The sequence below is a fragment of the Nerophis lumbriciformis genome, linkage group LG10 (assembly GCF_033978685.3).
Source record: "Nerophis lumbriciformis linkage group LG10, RoL_Nlum_v2.1, whole genome shotgun sequence".
NCBI classification, from domain to species: Eukaryota; Metazoa; Chordata; class Actinopteri; order Syngnathiformes; family Syngnathidae; genus Nerophis; species Nerophis lumbriciformis.
The window spans coordinates 30,879,970-30,894,278 of record NC_084557.2 but is presented as its reverse complement, the minus strand read 5'-3'; the positions used below and the strand labels follow the sequence as shown (position 1 = coordinate 30,894,278).

General features: G+C 42.6%; 1 protein-coding gene across 3 annotated transcripts in view; it reads left to right on the top strand.

Moving 5' to 3' along the window:
* The first annotated feature begins 9,441 nt into the window (after positions 1–9,441).
* Positions 9,442–14,309, top strand: part of psme3ip1 (proteasome activator subunit 3 interacting protein 1) — a 44,027-nt gene continuing 39,159 nt past the window's right edge. For 2 of the 3 annotated variants that reach the window (XM_072913934.1, XM_072913936.1), the window contains exons 1-3: positions 9,442–9,587; positions 12,904–13,037; positions 13,138–13,236. In XM_072913934.1, the coding sequence (XP_072770035.1) occupies positions 12,914–13,037; positions 13,138–13,236 (223 nt within the window). In that variant the 5' untranslated portion in view covers positions 9,442–9,587; positions 12,904–12,913. The other variant, XM_072913935.1, reaches the window with a different exon arrangement.

Genomic DNA, 14,309 nt, shown 5'->3' with positions numbered 1-14,309 from the left:
GATCTACTGCATGGGGGATGAAGCAGACGACATTCTGCGCGGTCATGATTTAACCGACGTACAGAGACAGCAGTACACCTCGGTGAAAGCCACGCTTGAAAGGTACTTTGTGCCTCGGAAGAACGTGATATATGAGAGGGCAAGATACAATCAAAGAGTGCAACAACCAAACGAGACTGTTGATGTTTTTACTACTGCATTGCATGTCCTGGCAGAAAACTGCACAACGAGTTAATAAGAGATCGCATTGTGGTGGGGCTGAGACACGTCAGTCTATTCGAGAGGATGCAGTTAGACCCAGATTTGATGCTGGAAAAAGCAGTCAGCATGGCAAGACAGTCCAAAGTGATCAAGAGGCAGCAAACAGAGCTCAGGGGAGGGGGTAGGATGGACATTGATGCAATAACGAAAGGCAGAAGACAAAAACCATTCACACCCAAGACCCCTCATCACCGAAAGCACTCAGCAGCAAAGCCACAGCCATCATCTGATTACCAGACATGCTACAGATGAGGAAAGTTCCCTGGTCATGCCAAAGCCAAAGGCCATTACAATAAAGTATGTAAATCTACCAAAACAGTACATGTTGTAGAGACAGAATGTAATGATGACACTCCCTTCATAGGCTCAGTAGATGCAGGCTTAGACCCATGGTATGCTGATTTAACTGTGGGAAACCACAAAGTCAGGTTTAAGATTGATACAGGAGCCTATGTCTCAGTTATCCCAGCCAAGATTTACCATGCTATTACAGAGGGCAACACACAGCTAGCCAAACCCGACAGACCACTGTTTGGCCCAGGCCGCATGCCTCTATCTGTTTTAGGCAGATACAGAGAGTCACTATGTAAAGGAGAGCAGGTGATACAGGAAGATGTTTATGTTGTCAATGACCTAAATGTAGCCTTGTTAAGCAGACCAGCAAGCATTACGCTTAAACTAGTCTACAGAGCAGACAGCATAGACAAGTCTGAAATGGAAGAGTCCTACCCAAAACTGTGTCAGGGTTTAGGTATGATGCAGCACTATTAAGCTCAGGCCAGACGCCATTCCCTATTCCCTGGCCACACCAAGACCCACCCCATCCCTTTACCAGGCAAAGTAAAAGAGGAGCTCAAGAAAATGGAGGACATTGGAGTCATATCCAGAGTGACTGGTGTTCGGGCATGGTTCCAGTGCCTACAAAGAATGGCTCAGTGTGCATCTGCGTTGACCTCACTCACCTCAACAAAGCGGTTTGCAGAGAGAAGTACATACTGCCTTCAGTGGAGCAGACAATTGGTTCTCTAGCAGGAGCGAAGGTCTTCAGCAAGTTAGATGCCAACAGAGGATTTTGGCAGATCCCATTATCCCCCGAGTCGTCACTGTACACCACGTTCATAACTCCCTTTGGCCGTGTTTATTTTAACAGGCTGCCCTTCGGCATAGCGTCAGCCCCAGAACATTTTCAGCGGCGCATGTCTATGATCATCGATGGGCTGCAGGGAGTCGTATGCCACATGGATGATGTTCAACAACAATGACCAAAAAGAGCACGACATCAGACTACACACCGTCCTCAACAAACTCCAGGAAGCCGGGGTCACACTAAACATGGAGAAGTGTGAGCTGAGCAGAAGTGAAGTCAAGTTCTTAGGCCACATTCTGTCAGCTGAAGGTGTGCAACCAGACCCAGACAAAGTAAAGGCTGTCATGTCAATGAGAGAGCCGTCCAACACAGGAGAGGTTCCCAGTTTCCTGGGAATGTTAAACCAGCTTGGAAAGTACATTCCAGGTCTGGCTGAAAAGGACAAGCCATTGAGAGACCTTCTCTCAAAGAAGTATCAGTGCGTCTGGGGATGTGCACAACCGAGAGCGTTTGATCAACTGTACCTCCAGTACTGACACTATACGACCCCAACAAAGAGCTGAAACTGTCGGCGGATGCCTCTTCATTTGGATTGGGGGCAGTCCTCCTACAGAAGAAGGGAAAGCTGTGGAAACCAGTCGCCTACGCATCACGCTCCATGACAGAGACAGAACAGCGATACACCCAGGTGGAGAAGGAGGCGCTAGGATTGACATGGGGTTGCGAGCGTTTCCGGGACTTCCTTATTGGGAGGCATTTTGCCATGGAAACCTACCACAAGCCACTTGTCAGCCTGCTAGGTCACCAGGCACTTACTGAGCTTCCCCCCAGAATCCAGCACACCCCTGGCAAAGACCTGTTTACAGCCGACACTCTCTCACGCTCGCCTGTCAGCCAAAACCCAAGCACGAAACTGACAGACAGACTTAATGGAAGACACAAACATCTACGCAGATGAAGCCGTCACCAACATGCCCGCCAGCTCAACGTACTTGACTCAACTGAGAGGACAACTGCAGCAAGACAGTGTGTGCTCAGAGGTCATGTCATACTGTCAGAAAAGATGGCCTGACCGCAGCAAGCTCACAGGTCAAGTGAATGCTTATTGGCCTGATAGAGCCATACTTACAGCACACGATGGACTACTGCTCAGGGGCTCCAGACTAGTTATTCCCACAGCAATGCACAACTCTGTCCTCGATGCACTTCACGAGGGACATCAGGAGATGACCAGATGCAGAGAGCGGGCCAGAGAGGCTGTATGGTGGCCTGGTTTGAGCAGCCAACTAAACGAGCTGGTGAGAAATTGCAACACATGCATCAAAGAACGAGCCAATCCGGTAGAGTCATTAATGTCCAGTGCGCTCCTAGAAAGACCATGGCAAAAAGTAGGTTCTGATTTATTCTCACTCAACCAAGACACCTACCTACTAGTAGTGGATTACCACTCTAGGTTTGTAGAGATCGCCAAGCTAACGTCCACACGATCTCAGGATGTTATTGTGCATCTCAAGTCGATCTTCTCCAGGCACGGTGTTCCGGTCCATTTTTTCAGCGATAACGGAGCTCAATACTCCAGTCAAGAATTCAAAAACTTTGCAGCAGCTTATGGGTTCACTCATTCCACCAGTAGCCCTAGGTTCGCTCAGAGTAATGGAGAGGCGGAACGTCACGTGTAGACCGTGAAAAACCTGCTAAAGAAGGCTAAAGATCCATATCTAGCTCTGTTGGCTTGTAGAGCTACACCACTCGCAAATGGCTACAGTCCTGCTCAACTCCTCATGGGCAGAGGACTGCACACTCCACTGCCCCAGCATCCATCTCTCCTAACTCCAGATCTTCCAGACAGCACCGTCGTCACAGCTAGAGAAAGGGAGAGGAGAGTAAAGGACACTGCAAGTTTTAACAAAAGGCACCGTGTGAGAGATCTGAGTCAACTCACTCCAGGTCAACCAGTGTGGATTACAAATACATAGTCTCAAAGCACAGTGGTTTCATCCCACTCTGCCCCACGTTCATACATTGTGAACTGCCCTACAGGTACGATCATAAGGAATAGACACCACCTTGTTCCTTTCCCCAGAGACTGTTCCGCACACACCTCACACACTGACACCCAGCACTCCACCCCAACCAGGTGAGCCCACACTGGGTTCTCCAGAACGCCCCGAGTCATCTCCAACACAGACACCCAAGGCACTTACAACCGTCCATACTCACACACATGGTCCTACCACTAGGTCTGGCAGAGTGGTCAGAAAACCTCACAGGCTGGACTTGTGAACTGTTGGGGGGGAGAGAGAAACAAATGTGGAAAAAAAGTGAAAAGAAAAAAGCGATGTGAAACAAGAAAGTTGAATGTTGAATGTTTTGTGTTCTGACGGTTACACTATTTGCCTCCTAAGATATTGCCTGACTATGTTTGCTTTTGTTATTTTTTCTTGAGAAGCGCTAAGTGCATCTCTTTTTTACAAGCAGTCTGCAGAGATGGAATGAATCAACAGTAGAACAGTGCCATCTATTGGAAAAACTACTGCATTACAACACTCCCACTTACTTTTTCCAATGACATCCAGTCCCTTTAAATAATATTACAGAGCCATGCTCTCCTTCACAATAATATGTCAAACAACAACAAAATATTTTTTTTTACATTGTTTTCACTGGAACTATTTTAGTTTGTTTACAATAATTTCACTGGAACTCTTTTTAAATTTTTTTCTTTTTAGACTTGCTTTAGTCAGGCAGTGTTCGACGTACACCTGTCAAGCACCACTTACCACTTTATCTAAATAGGGAAAAGTCCAATCTCACCCCTGAGATATTCAAACTTCTGTCTAGGCAGTGGTTTGGTAAAGATATCCGCTTGCATGTCATTTGTTGGACAATATTGCGGTTCTATTTGTCCATTCTGCACACATTCACGGATGTAGTGATAGCGAATGTCTATGTGTTTGGTCCTGGAGTTTTTCACAGGATTCTTTGCAATTGCGATGGCTCCTTGGTTGTTTTCCAGGATCACTGTGGACATAGTTTCCACTCCGAGATCACTCAGTAATCTTTTAAGCCAGATTCCTTCTTGAGTGGCTTGACTGAATGTGATGTACTCCGCTTCTGCTGTTGAAAGTGCAACTGTTGCTTGTTTCTTGTTGAGCAAGCTCACTGCTCCTCCACTCAGTATAAAAACGTTGCCCGTTGTTGAGCGTCGGTCATCCTGATCTCCAGCCCAGTCAGCATCTGAGAATCCAATCAAAGCTCCAGAGTCTGACTGCTCATACTTGAGAGCAAAGTTCACTGTCCCTTTCAAGTATCGAAGTATCCTCTTCACAGCGGTCAGATGTGCAGCATCTGGATTTGCGTTGAACTTTGACACAGCACTCACTGCTTGAGCTGTCTGGCCGTGTGGCCATTGCAGCATACAGTAGACTTCCCACCATTGACTGATAGGTATGCTGGTCCACTGGCTTTCTGACACCATCGCTCTTTCTCAATTTGACATTGGCATCTGCATGAGTTGCCACAGGATTTGTATTATCCATTCCATATTTCTGAAGTATGGCTTCAATGTAATGCTTCTGATGAAGAATTAGACGGTTCTTCTCTTTATCTTGGACCACAGAGATGCCAAGGATATAGGACAGCTCTCCCATGTCTTTTATCTTGTAGCGCTCCTTGAGAGCCGTGAATAATAGGAAAGATTTTTTTTAAAAGCGCAGTTCCCCTTTAAAGGTGTGTGGGTTTGTGGAGAAAGAAGGACTATGTCCTGTGTGTGGAGATTTGCCAAAACTGTAGGGAAATGACAAAGATTGCTTCAGAGTTTAAACAACAAGAAAGAGCTAAATAAAGGGCCCCTCTCATGCTGACAACATTGGCACTTATTTCATAGTTCTGGATCTAAAAATGATGTCGAATGATACAATTCCCCTCAAAATAGACACAGTAATGATCTTAGGTTGTTTTTTTAACGAGTAATGTAATTTCATATTGCATATTAAGTGTGCTGGTAGCATCTTCATCGACCAACCATGTCATTTTCACGCAGAATTTGAAGATATTAGCAACATATCCTCAAGGGGACAAAGAGCTAGGTCAGAACCTGCAGAAAAATATTCTGATTCTGATCTGAATATTCTGTACAGGGTTCGCCTGTTTTAGCCACGGTGGTTTCACCAAGACTTTGCGGCTCCTCTTTGGTTTGGGGCAGAAACAGAGCTTGAAGGGGAACTGCACTTTTTGGGGAATTTTGCCCATCATTCACAACCCTCATGTAAGACAAGAAAGAGCACATATGAAATAGTGAATTATTATTTGAATGATGAAGAAATAATTGTAGATCCTTGCAAAAAAGTGGAACAAAAACATCTTCCATTCTCCATTTGCAACAAGGTTGTAGAGTCAGAAATGCCTAATTTCTGCTTCAACTGTAGCCAGACATTTTCTTTCTGAGGTAACTGAAGTGTGCCAAAATTCCTCAGCAATATCTCCTCAGAAAATGAGTGGTCCGGCACTTTTAGAGATGAGTACCATGTACACATCCCACTGTCTAAGATGAATGCATTCATCCATTCTGCACAATACATGTTGCACCGATTACCAGCAGGTATAAGGTACAGGTGTATAAAATATTGAAAGTTAATGATTTGCTGAATTTGCAATCGGTTTGAATTATGCACAAAGCAAACAATTCTGCTTTTCAGACATGTTGAAATGTGAAACTGTAAATGTCTAATGTACCACATCGTAACTATATGCATGTTGGAAAGAAACTATCATCGCCATAACCACAACCATACGCGCCAGGACCACCAGAATGGCTTACACTCTGAATACTCTGGCTGTGAGAATGTTAAATGGACAGCAGGCCTCGAATTTCGTCATTTTAGGGGCAAGGCCACTTGGCCTTTGGTGTCGTCAACCTTTTGAGGGCGCAAAGCAGGAAGGCCATCATTTTAAGTCCCTTTAGCCACTGATGTCAAAAAACAGTAATTGTATCTGTACTGAAAAGTCTCCAATCGAGTATACATTATGGTGTTTATTTATCATTATTATTGTTTCACTGCATTTGATTTAATTTGTTTCTTGTATTTTTTCCCTCATTTTGTACGTGGTGCGCAATTTCAAAGAAATGTTGAAAAGCCAGACAGAGGGCATGTTTCTAGTTTGTGTTTATTACAAAACACAATCAAACTGAGCATCTGTTCTGTTGTTTGGTGGAAAGTAGTACATTAAATTATATATTTATATAATGTAGCTTTAATGTAGCAAACTACTTTTGCCGTGTAGACTTAGACTTAGACGTCCTTTATTGTCATTCAAATTTGAACTTTACAGTACAGATAAGAACGCAATTTCATTACATTAGCTCGTTGTAGTGCAGGATACAAGAGCAATAAGGTGCAGATATAAATAGATTTACTGTACAGATAAATATATTGCACTTTTGCATATGCTCCATGTACATTATGCTATATTGTCTCTATAGTCCAGCGAGTTAATCCGTTTTTGGGGTGAATTGAGCGTTCAAGAGTCTTATGGCCTGAGGAAAGAAGATGTTACAGAACCTGGAGGTTCTGCTACGGAGGCTGCGGAACCTCTTTCCAGAGTCCAGCAGTAAAAGCAGTCCTTGGTGGGGGTGGGAGAAGTCTGTACAGATTTTCTGAACCCTGGTCAGGCAGCGGCTTTTTGTGATCTCCCGGATTGATAGCTTGTAGTGTAGCTTTCTACAAATCTCTGGGGATAGCTTCCACTGTAGCTTAGCGACATTTAATCAGGAGTAACTTGTAGCTTCGGTTACTCCATTTTCTAAGTAGCTTTCCCATCACCGGTGATTAGTGAGTGATGTTTAATAATGGACATGGAGCACATAACAGGAAGAGGAAACATAAACGCAGATAATAACTCCCACCCACCCACATCTGCTCGTCTCGCCCACAAACATAACCACACTGGCATTGAAGTCTTTGATTTGGACATAACGACATCCACAAACATCTAACTGTTTATATCTCCACTTCTCCAGTCCTACCATTAAAAGCTGTTAAACCTTACTGTTATTGTATTGTCTGTGTCTGTACTAATTACTACAGTATTACCAAGTTATATTTTACTTGCACAATCTTTGCATTTTTTTTCTACTCCTCAAGTGTATTATGCACCAACAAACTTAAGTTGTTATGTATAACTGTTGTTAATATGACAATGGCAAATATGTCAATAAATTATGGATTGATTGGTACATACTTACCATGATAATTATGATATTTATCGGGTATTTCCCCTAAACGTTCTTGATTTGTTGGCTGACATACTTTTTGCATGGTAAACCAAAACATATTAAAATGTGCTGTAGGTTAAGGTCAATGTTTAAATATTTGTATAGCACAATTTTAAAACAGCCACTACTCACTCTTCCGTGTTATATATTGTATAAATTATATAAAAATATAATAGAATAATATAATATATCAGAATATATTATATACTGTATATATAATATGTAAATATTACATATATATTATATTTTAGATTGCTACTATGGTACATTTTTAGTCTACTTTATACCTTTTGTTTTCGCCCTCTTTTTGTGTCCTTGTGTGCATTATCCTTTCCACCCTTACCCTTTCCATTCTTTGTAACTGAGCTACTGTGTGGGAACAATTTCCCTTGTGGATCAATAAAGTTGGTCTAAGCCTAAGTCTAAGTCTGACCCAAAGTGTAAATTCAAAACAAAAAGGTAAGCAGTAGAAACAAAAAAGGGAATGAATATCCATACAATAATACTACAAAGGCATAAATAAAATAATAATACAAATTTCCATTAAATCTCCCAGCTCAGCTCATGCGGTGTCTTACATTTCTTGGTGAGTGTTGTAAATGTATATGTATTACTGGGAATTTGTAGACAAAGTCAAAACAAGACAAATTGTGGCCATTGTTTTTTAAATCTTGTTTTGTTGAACTGATTAATTACAATGTGTAGAACAGGTAGATCAAATATAAACTCTATCTGTTTTTATTTTTTTTAATTTGTTTATTTATTGATTTTTTTTTTTTTTTGCATAAGCCTTAGCAGTCAATACAACTAATGTCTACATTAGTGGACTGTACCGTTGTCGACATAGACATCTTGTAAGTAGACGCAGCATTGGCTGCTGTGACGCGAGAAATTCGGCCGCCATCTTGAAGTGGTGATGAGGAGCCGGCCAGCAGCCTAAACTGACAGTTGACAGGTAGAAAACAAAGATGCCGGGTTGGTGTTCAGCGTGTTCCTGCTCAAATGAGCGGACTGTTGAAAAAAGGAATCGGGGGATTACTTTTCACAAGTAAGATTTAACATTAACGTACTATTGGTTGTATTTTGTGAAAATAATATTACCACAGAGTTGAGAAGGAGCAAATATCTTCAATAGTACTGAAATTGTAGCCACTAGCAAACAAGAGTATGACCACAACGTCATACTTGAATAACATAAAGTTGAAATAAGAAATACATTTATATATGTTTATGTTTACGTATTTGGCAGACGCTTTTATCCAAAGCGACATACATAAAAAAATACATATAAAACAATCACTGTAAACAATCATTTAAGGGAAGAATGTAATACAAAATATTAATGCAAAGTGTCAAGACTGAATAAACTCTCTGCTGCTGCAGCAACAGACATCCAGTCTATAGGTCCCTAAGATATATAGATATCTAATGTATTCATACATTGTTTATGTAGGATATACGCATGCATATATAACCTAATCATATTGTTTCTTGAACTTAAAAATAGCTGACCTTTTTTTTCCCCCTTCTCTGGGATGATATTCCCAGTTTTGATCTCGGACGTCTGGTCACTTATAGCGTATAAGAATATTTTATTACTGTTAAGCATACTATGAATAATAAAACACGCCAAGACATGTGTCCTTTATCTCAGCTACACGTATGACAAAAAACCGCGTAAAAATCAGTGGTATTCAGTGAGGTAAAATGAATTAAATGCGCTGACAGTTCATTGCTCCTGCCAAATGAATTGCACTGAGTGGAGCGGATCACCACTCCAAGATGGCGGTCCCGCGTCTCGTCAGCGCCAGTAGGCAGTAGCGCTCGATGCTGCGTACCCTTAAAAGACGTCTATGGTTGTCGATATAGGCCGGAACTAATGTCAAATGATCAAGGTTGCTACAAGCCAGTGTTACAGTGACACGCAGACGTCATTGGCCTAATAATATCGTCAACCCGTGTTTGGTAAGTTTTTAATGAATAATAGTACCTCAGTCACCAGTCGTGATGTGTAATAGTTTAAGATCCATGTCATGTTTGTGCTGCAGCAGCACTTGCAGACATTACTTTCCTGCTTTCTTACGTCGAGTGACGGCAGCTTGCCTGGAAGCTAAAGAAGCTAAGGTTAGCTATATTGCTGCAAGTAAGAGGACTGCTTGACTGTAGCTTGTATTACTAAAGCACTTCTTTGTCTGCTAAATGTGTTTGTTTTGTTGATATACATTTATTAGGTGTGTTTTCAGATGGCGTACGCATTATTTGCTTTTGCAAAAGCAAATGATGAACTAATGTTCTTATCTAAATGCTGGCTTGTAAGCTCAAAACACAAACATAATTTTTGGCACTTAAAATCCCGTGACTTACCATATTTCACGTTTGTTTGTGGTGTTTGTATATTTTACATCAGAAGAAAGGGAAACATACTTGAATGTCTTAGGTGTGCTGATATAGAATGGCCACAAGGGGGAGGCAAAGCTGTATTTGTGCTGGTCTTGCTAGAGCAGTGGTTTCAAACTTTTTTTCACCAGGTACCACCTCAGAAAACACTTGGCTCTTCAAGCACTTACAATCCTTTCATCCATCCATCCATTTTCTTCCGCTCATCCGAGGTCGGGTCGCGGGGGCAGCAGCCTAAGCAGAGAAGACCAGACTTCCCTCTCCTCAGCCACCTCGTCCAGTTTCTTCCGGGGGATCCTGAGGCGTTCCCAGGTCAGCCGGGAGACATTGTCTTCCCAACGTGTCCTGGGTCTTCCCTGTGGCCTCCTACCGGTCGGACGTGACCTAAACACCTCCTTAGGGAGGCGTTCGGGTGACATCCTGACCAGATGCCCGAACCACCTCATCTGGCTCCTCTCCATGTGGAGGAGCAGCGGCTTTACTTTGAGCTCCTCCAGGATGGCAGAGCTTCTCACCCTATCTCTAAAGGAAAGCCCCGCCACCCAGCGGAGGAAACTCATTTCGGCCGCTTGTACTCGTGATATTGTCCTTTCGTCTCAACCCAAAGCTCATGACCATAGGTGTGGATGGGAACGTAGATTGACCGGTAAATTGAGAGCTTTGCCTTCCGGCTCAGCTCCTTCTTCATCACAACAGCGTCGGCATTACTGAAGACGCCGCACAGATCCGGCTGTCGATCTCACGATCCACTCTTCCCTCACTTGTGAACAAGACTCCGAGGTACTTGAACTCCTCCACTTGGGGCAGGGTCTCCTCCCCAACCCGGAGATGGCACTCCACCCTTTTCCGGGCGAAAACCATGGACTCAGACTTGGAGGTGCTGATTCTCATCCCAGTCGCTTCACACTTTGCTGCGAACCGATCCAGTGAGAGCTGAAGATACTGGCCAGATGAAGCCATCAGGACCACATCATTTGCAAAAAGTAGAGACCTAATCCTGCAGCCACCAAACCGGATCCCCTCAAGGCCCTGACTGCGCGTAGAAATTCTGTCCATAAAAGTTATAAACAGAATCGGTGATAAAGGGCAGTTCATTTTCTCAAAAATCGACAGTGCCCCTAATGCACGGTTTAATTCTAGTTGTGCTTATCGGCCTCAAAGCAATTTTATATGGGACATGGTGCAATAAGTTTGACCAGTAAATGGCAGTCAGACATAAGGGACAGTTTGAACTCCAGGTTGACGCCTCCTGTTCATAGAAGTACAGGTTAACAAGCGAGCCCAGAACTTTGATGCTTCATTGAGAATATAGAACATTACACACAGCGCTCAAAATCTGTCAAGATGTTTAAGTATGACTTTGGCAAGCTACGGAGCTGCACCGCCTGATGGAACGCGAAGAGTTACGGCTACCGTAGTCAAACGTACAGAGCTTCAACATACAGGTATTATGATAGTGTGTGTATTGCTTGTATTCTACCATGTGACTTCTTCCCTGGGGAAAAAAATGTTGGTCAACGCAGCCAAGATTGCTGTTGTACAGCACAAACTATCTGAGTACAAAAGAGGCTTAAATTTTCCTTCAAATAGCAGATACGGGAAAAAAAATCTAACAATGCAATGGAATAGATCCCTGTGCTTTTCAAACATTTTGTCGAGGGATATCAAGGATTATCCATCGGTCACGTTCCCAGACATATCGAACTATCTTGTGCTTCAGGCGTAATTCTACAAGACAAAGCCGACGAAAACTTGTAAAAGCATTGAGGTCTAAAACGTCTCTTTGTGTGTGCTGGGTCACGGACACTGGTATCAAGACTCCTTGCCCGAGTGAGGTTGCATTTCACAATTTAACTTAATGCCTACTGCCATGTTTGTTGTCTTAACTGTTGTTACACACGCCGTTTAAGAGTATGCATGTTTTTCCCCATATTTATCAAAATATAACTATAGATCTCAACATTGTGTATGTGGTGAAAGCTTTGTTTATGATTGCTGCCTTTGTTAAAAGCTCAACTCTTTTAGATTTTACTCGGACAACCGAAATCAACGCAAGCATAGGCCATTTTTCTCCGAGAAAGGCAAAACGCTGCCTAGTACCCATTGAGAACAGACGCTGGCTTGACCACCACACATATACAATGAGCCGGACGTGACATCATGTAAATCCAAGCAATCACGACCCCTGAATGATACCCATTAGGGCATGGGTTTACAACCTTTTTTGAGCCGAGGCATGTTTTTTTCATTGGAAAAAGTCCCGAGGCACACCACTAGCAGACGATGTTAAGAAATGAGACTCTGTAGCCTATATTGACAATTTAAAGTTGTCCCATCAAATACCTGACGCGATTGTTTGATATTAATTCATACCATAATCATAACGGCATTTTGGATGGCTTGGCTCGAATGGTAGAGCGGCCGTGCCAGCAACTTGAGGGTTCAAGGTCCGATGCCAGCTTCCGCCATCCTAATCACAGCCCACCTATCTTCCATTGACACCTACACTGGTGTATGAATGTGCAGGACCTTCTTGAAAAAGAGACTGCTATTCTCAATGGTACCTTTTGATCCAATATCAATACTAGACTGACGATACTTAGATTGACTCGCTCACCTGAAATTTGGGTTATAGTGTATCCATGTTTGGTGCAAATTTGCATCAAAGCCAATATGATACTTGCATACTCATTTTTACACTCGGCAGAATGTGTTTAGCTGAACAAATGTGAAATGTTTTGAATTATTCTTTTTAATTGCTTGACTTCAGAGCTAAAGAATATATTTTAATGTGTTGAGACACTGACCAAGTGGTGTACTAGTGCTCTGCAGAAACTCTCTCTTTCGAATGAAAGTGAATTTTACTGCCATGTGTGCACTATAGATGAGTTGCAATGGCAGCAGAAGGAACAGGCGTTGAGCTCACAAGGAAGTTTGTCTCAGAAGCAGAACTTGATGAGAGGCGGAAAAAAAGACAAGAAGAGTGGGAAAAAGTGAGGAAGCCAGAAGACCCAGAGAGTAAGAGCACAGCCACATGACAAAGATCCAAATGAAAACACTCGTGCATATGTCAGTTGTAAATATTTACATCTGTTAATGTATTTTTTTTTTTCTTTAGAAGCCCCGGAGGAAGCGTATGACTCACGTTCCCTTTTTGAACGTTTGGCTGAGCAGAGAGACAAGAAACAAGAGGAATTTGAGGAACAATTCAAATTCAGTGAGTTTTCAGGTTTTTAAGTGTTATGGAGCAGTGGTGCTCAAATGAGACCCCCGGGGTCAATTGGACACACTTAAGAAGGTACTTACTGTATATAAAATACGTTATTTTGGACAATAATAAATCAGACACTGATGCTACAGTTTTGGATGCTACTAGGTGGAAAAAAGGTTGATAGTTAACCACTATTATACAAACCCCGTTTCCATATGAGTTGGGAAATTGTGTTAGATGTAAATATAAACGGAATACAATGATTTGCAAATACTTTTCAACACATATTCAATTGACTGCACTACAAAGACAAGATATTTGATGTTCAAACTCATAAACTTTATTTTTTTTTTGCAAATAATAATTAACTTAGAATTTCATGGCTGCAACACGTGCCAAAGTAGTTGGGAAAGGGCATGTTCACCACTGTGTTACATCACCTTTTCTTTTAACAACACTCAATAAATAAATGGGAACTGAGGAAACTAATTATTGAAGCTTTGAAAGTGGAATTCTTTCCCATTCTTGTTTTATGTAGAGCTTCAGTCGTTCAACAGTCCGGGGTCTCCGCTGTCGTATTTTACGCTTCATAATGCGCCACACATTTTCAATGGGAGACAGGTCTGGACTGCAGGCGTGCCAGGAAAGTACCCGCACTCTTTTTTTTACGAAGCCACGCTGTTGTAACACGTGCTGAATGTGGCTTGGCATTGTCTTGCTGAAATAAGCAGGGGCGTCCATGAAAAAGACGGCGCTTAGATGGCAGCATATGTTGTTCCAAAACCTGTATGTACCTTTCAGCATTAATGGTGCCTTCACAGATGTGTAAGCTACCCATGCCTTGGGCACTAATGGACCCCCATACCATCACAGATGCTGGCTTTTGAACTTTGCGTCGATAACAGTCTGGATGGTTCGCTTCCCCTTTGGTCCGGATGACACGATGTCGAATATTTCCAAAAACAATTTGAAATGTGGACTCGTCAGACCACAGAACACTTTTCCACTTTGCATGAGTCCATCTTAGATGATCTCGGGCCCAGCGAAGCCGGCGGCGTTTCTGGATGTTGTTGATAAAT